At 31.2% G+C, this 12,748-nt stretch overlaps 2 protein-coding genes across 2 annotated transcripts; one reads left to right on the top strand and one right to left on the bottom strand.

The window, feature by feature from the left end:
* Positions 1–384: 384 nt before the first annotated feature.
* LOC145749646 (uncharacterized) lies at positions 385–7,577 on the bottom strand. Its single transcript, XM_082565469.1, has 7 exons — positions 7,329–7,577; positions 7,006–7,089; positions 5,847–6,503; positions 5,478–5,583; positions 1,523–5,211; positions 1,384–1,444; positions 385–921 (listed from the first exon to the last, which is right to left on the bottom strand). The coding sequence occupies exons 1-7, from the start codon at positions 7,538–7,540 to the stop codon at positions 751–753; spliced, it is 4,980 nt and encodes a 1,659-aa protein (XP_082421595.1). The 5' UTR covers positions 7,541–7,577; the 3' UTR covers positions 385–750.
* A 3,031-nt stretch (positions 7,578–10,608) lies between these two features.
* Positions 10,609–12,748, top strand: LOC145750927 (uncharacterized). The gene is made up of 5 exons (XM_082566998.1): positions 10,609–10,667; positions 11,451–11,594; positions 11,758–11,861; positions 12,061–12,221; positions 12,356–12,748. The coding sequence occupies exons 1-5, from the start codon at positions 10,609–10,611 to the stop codon at positions 12,746–12,748; spliced, it is 861 nt and encodes a 286-aa protein (XP_082423124.1).

Below are 12,748 nucleotides of genomic sequence, written 5' to 3'. Positions count from 1 at the left end.
ATACTTAATTAGCGTTTGTTTCAAAAATTTCCGAACAAAATTTTCCAATATTTCCTGTTTTAAATGAGTGAACTTTTTCACAGCCGATTAGTAAGTTTAAATAATAACGAAAAATATTTTCGTAAAACTTTTGATCATTATTTAGGTAAAAGCGTAAATTCCTATACTGATTTAAAACGTACCTATTTATACAATTTAATGACTTTTTTAAATATTATTTACTTATAAAATGTTTAATAAAATAGATATAACTAAATTTCTACATGTGCATGCAATAAAAAAAAGTACAAGCATTAAAAAAGATAAAATATATACAACTATACTTTAAAATAAAATAGTTTAAATCTATAAAAAAGATAGAAAATACAAACAAAAAATGGGCATATTTGTAAAAATATTTATGGTAATTTAAAATTAATAACCTAAAAAATACAAATATGTAAAACATCACTATAGCAAACTAAAAAATATAAAAGAATAAAGCATTATTTTAGGTGTAAAATTAATTAAAAAACATATACACCAACTAGCCAAAGAATATTTTAAATAATATTTAGACTTTAAGTAATTACTACCAAAGGCTATAACCTAATACTAAACAACAGGCTAGTTAAAAAAATGTGTGATTTTTAAAAATGTTGACCAGCTTTAAAAATGTTGTAAAATCCTTGTAACACTTCAAAATAAGGCCTTTTACTATAATGCATTTTAAATATCACACAAATATCATAAAGGACACCGGTGCATAAACTAATCACTTTCTTGGGAGTTACTGCTGTTAGGGTTGGAATTATGAACCTCGTCCGCGTCGGATAAAATGATTTCGTCCAGGCTTTCAACATCAGTCATCTCACTTTTGTTAGACGTACTATCTTCCCATGTGGAAGAGTCGTATAAGTCCGGAGTGTCGTCATGGAGGGGCTATAATAGGATAGTATTTTGTTTAATACATAACATTGGACTTTTGATATATTTCTAGTGTTGTAAAACACAAACAGGCCCGCATGTACAAATGATAGGTTTATAAATCACTGTCAATTTAAGTTTATCAAGAAAATGCCCAAAACAATATAATTTATTTTAGTCAATATACTTTCTTGATATAATACATGTTTAATTCGTGATGAGATAGTGTAATATTTTAAAAATCGCCATATGTCGCAAACAAAGCAAGTTAGAATTTTATTAACCCTTTTTGCGGTTATTTGTGTCGTTTTGCGACTTTTGCGGTTATTAGTGGTTCTTTCGTTATTAGTGCAGTTAATTGTGGTTATTTAAATTTTGAGATTTTGATTCCAGCACAACATTATACTATTAATAATATTATAAGTCATACTAAATAAAACATATATTTAATTATTAAGATAATTAACTAGCATCTACCTGTACTAGAGGATAAGTCTTTGTACCTTTTGAAACATTGGTTTTCTCAGTGGGACTATCTCTAAAAACATAAAAAAAATAGATTTTAGTTTTTCTTAAAAGTTATAGGCTATATATAATTTCAATTACAAAAAGTTACCTTTCGGTTGGTACTCCGTTTATTGTTGTATTTTCTTCAGTACTCGCATAGACAACCTTAGTTGTATCGGATTTCACCTTTTCAACTTTTGGACCAGACGACAATAACGAAGTTAAATTTTTCTTTGATTTTTTAGATTTTTTGCTGGCTTGCCTCTTTTTTGCTATCTTTAATTTGTTCTTGCTTTTTTTAGAGCTAGTTGAAGAAGCCCACGAAAATTTTCGAAGTGGAAAAATGCTGTGAACGAAGCGAGGGAAACTGGATTTTGAACTTCCGGAAGAAGACATGGATTTAGGAGAGCTACCGTCCGAATCCGTAGACTCAATTTTAAAGGAGTCTCTATTTTGAGGTGAATCCGTTGTTTCAATACCCTTGTCGTACTCTAATAACTCGGACCTCGGGCTGTTTGGTAATTTAAACTTTTTTATGGTAGGTGGGTATTTTAATGATTCGACTTCTACAGAGTTTGGAGATAAGGGTTTTTGAGAGTCTTGATCAGATTCGGAGGAGCTTTGTCTTGATATGCTACCAGATTCACTTACGCTACTGCCCAAATGGTAAAGAGCAACACTTTTTGCAAACATTGGTATGCTAGGTACTCGTTCATACCTTGGTTTTACTAACACCTTTTCATTTTTAACGTTGTTTTTAACCGTATTCGTTGGTTTACTAACTACTTGGTCGTAGGCGGGTGGTGTTGGAAGAAAAACGTCATTATTATTTTGGTGATCTTTAATATCGAGTTTAGGCACAATAGCGGGACAGGTCGCTTGTAAAGTTAAATTTTTGTTCTTTTCGGTTTTTACTTTTCCACCGTCGATTTCAGTAAGATCTTCTGAAACATCGTCAGGTAGATCTTCGTTATCGCTACTTTGTAGAACAACGTGTGCCTTCATTGCCGCTGATATCGCTTCCCTGTCAAGTTCGTCTAATTGTGCCTTGCCAGCAACACTTTCTGGGTTGAAAGGCCAACTGGGTATAAACTTTTTACTTGATTTCTTTTCAACTTCGCTTACTGACGACGCGGGGCTTGGAAATTGGGTAGCTATGGACACGTTGTTTTTAGGATAATACTCTGAATTGATGTTGTTAGTTTTGCCTTGACGTCCAGGGTTTTTACGCCTTTTAACTTTAAAGATTCGTTCGTAAGCGTTGGTGGAGTCATCTAGTCCGCTTATTTTAGCCCAAAGTATATCTAAGATGTTGGGATTGCATAACTTTTCAGTGTTATTAGTAACATCAGAAAAACTCGAAGTATCACTATGATCTTCAAACGTACTATCGGAGTTGGAAAAAATGTCTTCCTTGGAAGATAATCTAAGAGGCAAACTCATTGTTACGTCATCTAAAGTGACGTCATCATCGCCTAACACTGCCAACGCGCTCATGGCACCAATAGTTTTACGATCATACTCTGTATCGCTATCGTTGTTGTCGTCGATTTTACCATCGACAACTAAAATAGGAACTTCTTGAACTTGATTTTGATCAAACTTTGTTTTTTCAGATCCATCTGCTTCTATATAAGATTCTATAGGCGGACACAAGTTGGTTACATTTATCACAGCTTCGTCGTTTGCATTAGAGGTTAAGTTATTATTAACTGGCGTTGGTTCTGTTTCAGGAATAGAAATGGTGTCTTCAACAGATGGCTCGGTGTCTAAATATCCGTTAGAGGAATTTAATATGTTTACATTTACAACACCGTGTTCGTTATCATCAGTTTCTAAATTATTATTAACAAGTTGTGGTTTTGTTTCAAAATTAGTTAAGGTGTTTTCAACGGCCCTTCCGCTATCTGAATGTTCGCTTGGTGAAAGTAAGTTATCCTCATTTACATCCGCTTTGCTGTTTTCTTTAGATGTTAAGTCATTATTAATTGATGTTTGCTCAGTTTCTGGGCTAGAAACGATATCCGTTTCTGCTGTTTGATGTGTTTCAGGGTTAGCAGGAATGTCCTTGGTAATTGTTTCGTTCTCCAAGGTAACTGTGTCACGACTAGAATAAGAATTATTTTCTTGATCCACAGAATTATAATCTATCAGTGAATTTTCGGAAAGAATCACATCTGAAAATTCAGATTTAGCATAAAAAGAAGTTGGCAACCCCTTCCTATCATCTGGTAGAAAATCATTATTAGCCATAACGTCTATAGTAATATCACAAGTGTTAGCATGATTAGCGTTTTCTGGAGCTAGAGAAATGTCTTCGTTATCAGACGCATTTTCTTCACCACTTTCCAAAATCGGTGTTTTAATTTCTGTTGTAATAGATTGTATGTTTTCCCCACTCACATTTTCGATAAGGACGGGCTTTATTTCCATGTTATCCGTTGTTATTTCGGGTTCAAGAGCCTTATTTCTAAGCGTTAAAGGCTCACCATATAATGTTGTAGACTCGTATTTAATTGGCTGGTCTTCGATACTTACAGGTGTTATGGCTACAATTGGATTTTTATCAGAAACTGGACTTTCCTTTAAAGCTAAAGACGTAGGCTCTGGCTTTGGAACTGAGTTATCGGTTATTTCCGCAGAATTTAAAGATTGGTTTTCTATTTCAACTTTTACAGGTTCGTTTTTGATGACTTTTTTAGGAAAATTGTTAGAGGTTAGAGACTCTGTACTAGAATTAATAGAAATGGCCGTGGCATTATTATTTGTAAGAGGTACGACTTCGTTGGTCAAGGGTGATAGTTTGTCATTAGTTGTGACGTCATTACTGGAATAACTAAGCTCATTTTCTAGAACGACGGAACTTTCTACGTTAACACTTGTGTTTAAAGGTATATCAATTGTGACGTCATCTTTGTCTGATGTCTGGCTAGTAAGCTTAACACCGTCAGCACTGGATTTAGTTAATTCTATTAGTGTGACGTCATCATTTGTTTGACTTATCGGTTTGACGTCATCGTCGGTTAGAGTTGGTTGAATAGCGGTGACGTCATCGTCGGATAGAGTTGGTTGACTAGCGGTGACGTCATGGTAGGTTCCGGTTGATTTAACTGGCGTGACGTCATCATCAAAATGACTTTCTTCAAAGCTAGTCGCCGTTTTTGCATCCAAAACGCCGTCGAGAGATTTTCTTTTTACTTCACTCCCGCCCAAAATCACCAAAACTTCACGGGCACCCTGCGATGATTCAGATTTTGAACTTTCCGATTCGGTTTCTTCTTCTAGGAGAATGACAATCGCTTCTCGAGTAGATTGAGACACCAAGGGTGGCACTAAATGCCAGGTGGGTTCAATTTCGGTCGGTTTTCCACTAACGAGAAGTTTATTTTGACCTGGTTTCGGCTTGTCTTCTTCGCACGTCTCAACCACGACATCTGGCGGTGGCGGTAAAATATCTTCATCAAGAAAATTAGCTTGTTCGTCCTCACTTATCAAAATAGAAGGCGCCGTATTCGAATGAAGAAGAATTTCAATGCTCTCTTCTTGGACAGGTGAGATTTGTGACTCGTCTTCCTCCATAATAGTCTCAGTAAGTAGCAAAGAGCTTTTACCTAAAATAGGACTACCGCTAGAGCCCATATCTCCTATTATAATAACAGGAACTTCTTGAATAATGGGTTGTTTGGTATCTGGGTCTCTAAGTGTAACGATCGTAGGTTGTTTAGTAGAAGACTGGGATGAAGTGGGTAAATTTTCAGATTTTAAGCTAGCAGTATGACGTAAACTGCTTTTTCGAACCTAAAATATTAAACTCTGGTTTAGAATTTTTAACTGTAACTTCTGCTATACTATTTAATACAGTATGCAGTTTGTTGCCTGAATAAGTTAACAATAAGTTATCAATAACTTGGTATGCAGAATTTCTTAACTGCTTTACATATATATATATATATTAAGCAAGCACAAGTTACAAACTTTAATATATATTCTTTGAACATCCTTTTTAGTTTACCGCTTCTGATTTATAGCGTTATAAAAAATAATTATTTTAGGTTTAAGCTTACAACTTTTGGATGGTTACGTGACAATTTTGAGCTCTCCTCACGAATGTCCTCTTCAGTTTTGACCTTTTTCTTCCTAAAACTGAACCGAAAACTCCCTTTCCGTTTTCTATTGAAAAAAATGGTTTATAATTGATTAATTGACAAAAATTTTTTTTAAATTACTTAGGTTTTGCAATTAAAAAATATATAGTTTTGTTGAAGTACAAAAAAAAAAATAAAGTTTTAAGCAAGTCAAAAAAAAGTTCGACCGGCGCTTGAGCGGCGATCTGACCCAGATAGAAAAAAAAACCTAAACAATGCAAGCCTAGCTTTTGTGTGAATTTTTTGCTATTTTAAAGCATTTTTTACACTTTAAAATTATGTTCTTACGTTGCTAAATGTTTGGGTGAAGTTGGCATGCTGGAAGTAGATCCCCTTTGTGACGTAGTGTCCGATCCCGTGACGCGGAAGAATACGTGGTGGTCAACAACATTTCGCCAGATGGCGTGCGCGGTAGTTTCTGAAGCCATGTGGTAGGATTTTTCAATCGATTTCTTCTTAGGCGAAGTTGGTAAAAGCTTGAGAAAGAACTTGTTCTTTTTGTAGTTGACATTTTTGATGTTACGCCACCGAAAAATGTTTGTGTCTTTGTTGTTGACTATTTCCATTACGCCGTGCAACCCGATACCTAGTATCAGCCCATCTGGTTTGCCTTGTGTTTTTTCGTCAACAGTACCGTACCTATGAACACCATAGAGCGCTAATTTCGATGCCAGTCGCAAAAACTGAGTGTCCGCATCGGCTGGGGGCATTCCATGTCGAGACTTGTAAATCTTAATTGTCTTTTCTTGAAAATCCTCCTCTTTGTCGCCTCGACACGCAGACTCCAGTAACGCCAGACAATTTTTGACTTCGTTTATTTCGGATTCTTTTTGGTCTCCAAACTCAGACTGCAGCCAGTAAGAGGCAAGAAGTGATAAGGAAGCGACGGGGCAAGGCAGCCTGCCTTTTAACAGATCGTCACGAGTTTGCAAGCATATCTGATACCTGGAGAAGACAATTTAAGACTAAGTTTGTAAATATAGATAAATAAAATCTCTATTATAAATAAAAAATCTAATTTTAAAAAACTTTTTTTATTTTACAGAAACAATTGTTTTAACAAAAAACAATACCACATCCACCTCATGTGAATAAATTATTACGTCACTATACCAGAACGCGTGGCCTACTCTAGAATAACCAAACAATGACGTAATTAATACTATGTCGCGTGTTGCCGGACGCTTCGCATTGTTAGGTAACAATGGCCTTTAATTTTAAATACCAGTTTTGTCCCAGGATTTTATCCTTTAATTTGTAATGTCATAACCTTAATAATTTTGACCCATTTTTTTAAATAAATAGAATAAAATAATAAAAAACATTATATATTAATTTATAGTATTCGTAATATTTTAACTGTTTGGTTGTAAAAAACGCAAGTCTCTAAACGATAAATTTTAATAAAAATAATATTCTAAATTTTTAACAAAAAGTTTGTACTAACTTTGTTAACTCTTCTTTTAAATAAGAAGGATCTGATGGATAATATTGAACAGAAAAAGAAAATTTTAGATTTGCTGAAGTTGGACTGTTAAAAAACGATAAGATTTAATTAAAAACTAACGTGGTTTTTTTAATTTAAGGTTTTTTGTTTAGTTAGATACCCAAAAATTTCTTGTTTAATTAAATAACCAAAAATATTAAAGTTAGAAAAAAAGCAAAAAAAAAACACAAAAAAAAATTACTTTTTAAATCATATCAAAAAAAAGTTTTACTAATTAACAATAAAATTAAAAATTTTATAAAATATTATAAAAGTATAGCTACCTGATTTCAAATTGTTTTTTGAATGATTTATCCAATCTTAACCATATATCGTCTTGCAGACCGTTAACTCGAAAAATTAACCCAAAATATCCAATCTCGGCTAAGTTTAGAAATTTACAAACTTTGTCGAACAACTTTCTTCCATTTTCATGTTGATGTATCTGAAATTCAATCTCAGATTTGTCTAGTAATGTCACCAAGCATTTGACCATTTTAAACAAATGTTGTTTACATTAAATTCGTCCTAACCTCAAGTGTAATCTAAAAAATATTTACATTAACATTTTTGCAAAAGTTCTCTTACATATATATTTTATTAAAAATACTCCAAAAAATAATGTGCAATAACTTATACATCTAACAGTTTTGTGTTAAAATGTAGCAATTTATTTCAAATCTATCATTCCTTTCAAAACAACCTTTTCATTTCAACTGACATAACTAAAACATGATATTACATCTGCTCAAAATATGAAACAGTGGCAACACACAACAATACAATACCCATAATATGATTACATTTGTAATAAACTATGTTTAATCTGAAGAATAAATGTCCTTGCGTTTTGATATTAAAGTTCTGTTTATTTAAAGCGGTACACTGGCAAAGGTCGCGTAGCGTACTGGTGTAGGATTACTAGATATTAAATTACTCTTGTTGAATAGCGATAATGTTGATACTATTGATATAAAACAAAATTGAATACAATCGATAATTTGAAAGGTATTTTAGGTTGACAAAAAGAAACTTTCATAATTTAAGAGAGCTAATACGTATACCTAGTCCTACATTTTTAAACTTTTTAACATTTATTTTATATTTTTTTATCCTCAATGTGGAAAGAACGGCTTATAGCTTAAGCATTAGGTAAATTTTAGGCCTGGTTGGTGTTACTATCACAGATGGCATTTGCTTAAATACAAAATTAAATGCAAGCACCGCAAATCTTCGCCGCTTTAACCTGCTTAATAAAAAATATTTTGTTTATTATTTTACAACCAAAATTTTAAAATGGTTTAAAGTAATTGTCATAAAAAAATTTAATATTGATTTTATTTCAAATAAACTTTATGCTAAATTTAAACGATTAGTAGTTACATGAACACAACCGTATCAAGAATTGGTCACATTCTATTTACATTGGTAAGCCTAAAACTTTGCCGTTTTCCGGTTTTAAGGCTTGGAATTCAAAACCATAACGTGAATGATGACATGACAAATAAAATATTGAAAATATCCCGAATGTCGTAAAAAAAATATTTTTGGCAGAAATTTAAGATGCTCAAAAAAGGTAATTTTATAATTCGATAAGGGCCAAAAGCGTTTGCATTTTTATAAACATAAAATTTAAGTTGTTAAAAGGCGTAAAATTAAATATTAAATGTTTGAAAAAAAGAATATTGATAGACATAATAAATTAAAAAATATTTATTATATCTCCATTTATAGATTTAAACAATAAAAAAGAATACTTTAGTTTTTTGATGAAGATTAAAAAAGAATCAATTTTAACAAAACGGAAAAATGATATTGGTGCGAAAAACGGCAACGCGGCTAGAGAAAGGTAAATGTTTTTTAAATTGTGTAACAAAAAAAAAGTAGGTCATCACTTAAGTATTCAATAAAAAAAAAAAAAATTTTAAGTATTGTTTTGCAATGTAAGAATATAATTTTTTTTTAATGACTGTTGGAATATAATTTTTATTAATGACTTTCAGCATAAAAAACTATTTATATTTCACTCTATTCAAAATAGTTATGTAATCAATAGAAATTACATTATTTTTTATAGGAACAGAGTACGGACCCTACGAACAGCGTATTTACAATTACAAAGTTCATTGCCCTCTATACCACCCGATACTAAACTATCAAAATTAGATGTATTAACTTTAGCAACAGCGTACATTACCCATCTTATGCATGCCTTGGAAATTAATCAAATAAAAGAGTTTAATACAAAGAAATATTACTGTAAGTTGTTATATCATTAAATGACAATGTTATGTTTAAACTATCATTTATATATTATATTTTAAACAATTAGATTTTTTTAATTTAAATAAAGAATTAATATTTTAAGTAATTTTCAGGTGGTGCAAAAGCGAAAGTTTTGGTCCAGGAACAATATTGCAAAAGCAAAAAAAATGATCAAAAAGAAACACTACATCCAATTAAGGTTAATTTTAAGATTTGTTATTTTGTAATTATATTTCATACAAACATTTTTTCTTATTTTTAAAAGTATAAATGCATTAGTTGTACAACCCATGACCTTAGGTTCCAATGTAAAAAGTCTTAGGTTTAAAGTCTAAATAACCTCAGTTTACCTTTTACGAATACTTTAAATATATCTAATTTTAAAAAAAATTTAATTGTTTTTTAATTTAATTTTTTTTGTGTGTACATAATAAATATCCACAATTTATATTTATTTGCTCTCCTAAATTGCCACACCACATGATACATTGTTCAGCTTTGCACCTGGGCAAATTTTAACAATTTTTAAACGTGATTTATATCTGAACTCGGGCATTAAATCGGATACAAAATGACAGACAAACTGTCAAACAAAAACTTGTTATTTTTTAGAATGTAACAAAATAAATAATAGTAGCAATTTTATAAAATATAATATAAAAATACCATTTTCAGTAGACCTATTCTAAGATTTATAGGTAAGTTTATGATAGACCGAATATTAAAATTATTTTGTTTTAGAAATGGCCACTACGTTCTAAATTTTTAAAAGAATTCAACGAAGGTGTACAACACAACTAGAGAAATTCCAATCAACTTCACAACGTAACCTAAAGATATTTAACTATTTACATGTATTACAGAATATAATATCATTATGTAAATATTTTTCCTAGTAAAAGTTTTGAGGATAAACTAATTCAAAAAGTAAAAAAAAATAAAAATAATTTACAAGTTTGCAAAAAATAATTGTTATATTTCATCTTGCAAATTTTTGTTTAAAATGTATTACCGATAAAACTATTTTAGTTATTGTATTAATATTCACAAATATACGTGTCTTTTGTGTAAAGTTATGAAGCAAAACTATTCAAATATTTACTTATGATTTCACTATCATGATTTAATCTCCATTAAACCGCTGTTTAAAATTGTGTTTAACTGCAGTTATAAAAAAGGTAATTAGTTCTGAGCAAAAGTTTTAAACATAACACAAGTAAAGTTAGCATGAGTATATTCAATCATTTTATAGATACATAAAATTTATTATTCATTTTCAGAGTATATTTAAGTACAAAAATGTCTAATAATGTCAATAAAATATATGGATTCAATGAAAATATTTTCAACTACAGTAGGTAAGAAAAGCAAACTTTTTTATCTATTTAGACGTGATAGGGTATTTAGTTGATATGTATCACTTAAATGAAACCAAGTATTTATCAAAACAAGTTTAAAATATTTGCCCATAATTGATTTAAAACGAATAATAAAAAAAGGTTAAATTGATGTCGTCGGTTAGTTACCAAAACATTTAAAATAAGTAGGTCACTAGCCTTAGCAAAACGTTTTTAAAATGTTACATTCCTTAAGCAAGCATAAACTAACGCAAACGCAAAAAACGCGTTTCCACATGCTGTCTGACTATAGTTTACGCTTAAGTTTAAACTCGATTAAAGGTTTATAAGATGTATAATATACAATGCTAAACTAGCACAGTTTATTTATTTATCTGAACAACGTCACTTATGCATTGCAACAATCCTAATACCATACCAATCTAGTTTAATTAATACGAACTTGATGTAGTTCAGGATCTAAGTTATCATTTATTTGTGTGGTATTAAATAAATAAATAACTAACTCTTTTTTAAAAAAAAAACTAATCACACATGTATTTTACTTTTAATCATACATCTATCTGAACTATAATCTAGTTAAAAAATTAAGACAATATTTTTCAGCATCAATTAAAAACTACTTTTGTTATCTTACTTTTTGTACCAAACAACACAATCGTACAATTATGTGAGTAGAAACTCAAAGAAATCCGTCTGGCTATGGGCCAAAACGCTTTATTGAAACCAAGCAGTTTTTGAAAATATTTCTGTAATTAATAAGTAAATATCTATTACTTGTAGACTTGCTTTTGCACTCTGCATATTGGCTGATGCTGTTTGGTATATAGCATCCTTTGAAACAAGGTCGAGATATTGTCGAGCCCTTGGCTTCCCAGTGCAGTTTATATATTTGATTGTCGCATTCTACACTTTCTTTGGAGTAAGGTAAAAAGTGTTAACATTTGTAGACCTACAAACTTAGTCCTTTGGTATATGTGTATATATACATACATAACATATATATGATAGCACCGCTCTGCATTTTGTGTATACTTCCAACTACCACTTTAAATACCATGTTCATAAATTTTGTACGTTTCTCATATAGAATTTTACTTAAGAAACAATTAGAGTTCTCAAGCTTAGGAATGCTTGTAACCTACGCAGTGGTTGCTTTTTTAATTCATCATCCAGTTGGAGACGGAGGGATAGGTTAGTACTTTAAAGTGTTTACCCATATAAGTTGTATAAACTAACTCAATATAATAATATAACCTGCAATATACGTACTGAAATTCACGCAAAACAGTTAAGTCTGTCTTTCCTAAAAATAATTGAAATACTTTCGTAAGAGATGTAGGTACAATACTTTTACATAACTGTACAATAGATGAATTTCTTATTGTTTTAGGCGATTACCCAAGCACAATAAACGGCGAAGTTAATTTTCTACAAGCTTTGTTTTACCAAGGTATTATAGGTGGTCTGTTGGTTATTATTGGAGTTGAAGACGTTAAAAGAAAAAACAAAATTATGGAGGGATCAAAATCATATGCTGTTGTACTTGGCAGGGTAAACATACTATTTTAAAAATACTTCACACTTGAAACCCTTTAAAAATGACATTAAATTACAAGTCATAATCTTTAAAAAGTTATAAGTTTTATACCTTCTTTCAGTAAGTACTTAATTCTATTTATATTTAGGCGTTTTTTGCCATTCACTTCATAGTACAAGTTATCTATTTCAAGATCGTCCAATATCGTCTACGAAGCCAGCAAATTAGCATAATGGGGGGATTTCCCCTTTTTCATATTTTTGTAGTCGGCGGTATTCACTTGCTCGGCTCATATTTCGCATGGTTCGGCAATAAAAAACAACGCAAGGTGGCCTCACTGTTACTGGCTTATACCATACTAGTATTGGCGTTTGTAGATAGCTCCACTATGGCCACCTCACTGGGCGTTTATCACATGAAAACTGAAGCCAAAATCCATCAATTTATAACCCAGGTTCAACTGGCAGCCACTGCTGTCATGTTATATGCAACTGCAGGGTTGGAAACGCACGAATATGTTAAATCAATAAATCAAGACTAA

The sequence above is a fragment of the Corella eumyota genome, chromosome 4 (assembly GCF_963082875.1).
Source record: "Corella eumyota chromosome 4, kaCorEumy4.1, whole genome shotgun sequence".
NCBI classification, from domain to species: domain Eukaryota; kingdom Metazoa; phylum Chordata; class Ascidiacea; order Phlebobranchia; family Corellidae; genus Corella; species Corella eumyota.
The sequence above is the reverse complement of the archived record's forward strand: the minus strand, read 5'-3'. Positions and strand labels throughout refer to the sequence as shown.

What these genes read in the sequence shown, in the direction of transcription:
- LOC145749646 (XM_082565469.1), bottom strand. Translation starts at nt 7,540, where the DNA reads ATGGTCAAATGCTTGGTGACATTACTAGACAAATCTGAGATTGAATTT. An exon ending in TTAAAAGAAGAGTTAACAAA is followed by an intron (nt 6,504 to 7,005) that starts GTTAGTACAAAC and finishes TGTCTTCTCCAG; the next exon opens with GTATCAGATATGCTTGCAAA. An exon ending in TCACCCAAACATTTAGCAAC is followed by an intron (nt 5,584 to 5,846) that starts GTAAGAACATAA and finishes TTTTTTCAATAG; the next exon opens with AAAACGGAAAGGGAGTTTTC.
- LOC145750927 (XM_082566998.1), top strand. Translation starts at nt 10,609, where the DNA reads ATGTCTAATAATGTCAATAAAATATATGGATTCAATGAAAATATTTTC. An exon ending in TACACTTTCTTTGGAGTAAG is followed by an intron (nt 11,595 to 11,757) that starts GTAAAAAGTGTT and finishes TTTCTCATATAG; the next exon opens with AATTTTACTTAAGAAACAAT. An exon ending in ATGCTGTTGTACTTGGCAGG is followed by an intron (nt 12,222 to 12,355) that starts GTAAACATACTA and finishes ATTTATATTTAG; the next exon opens with GCGTTTTTTGCCATTCACTT.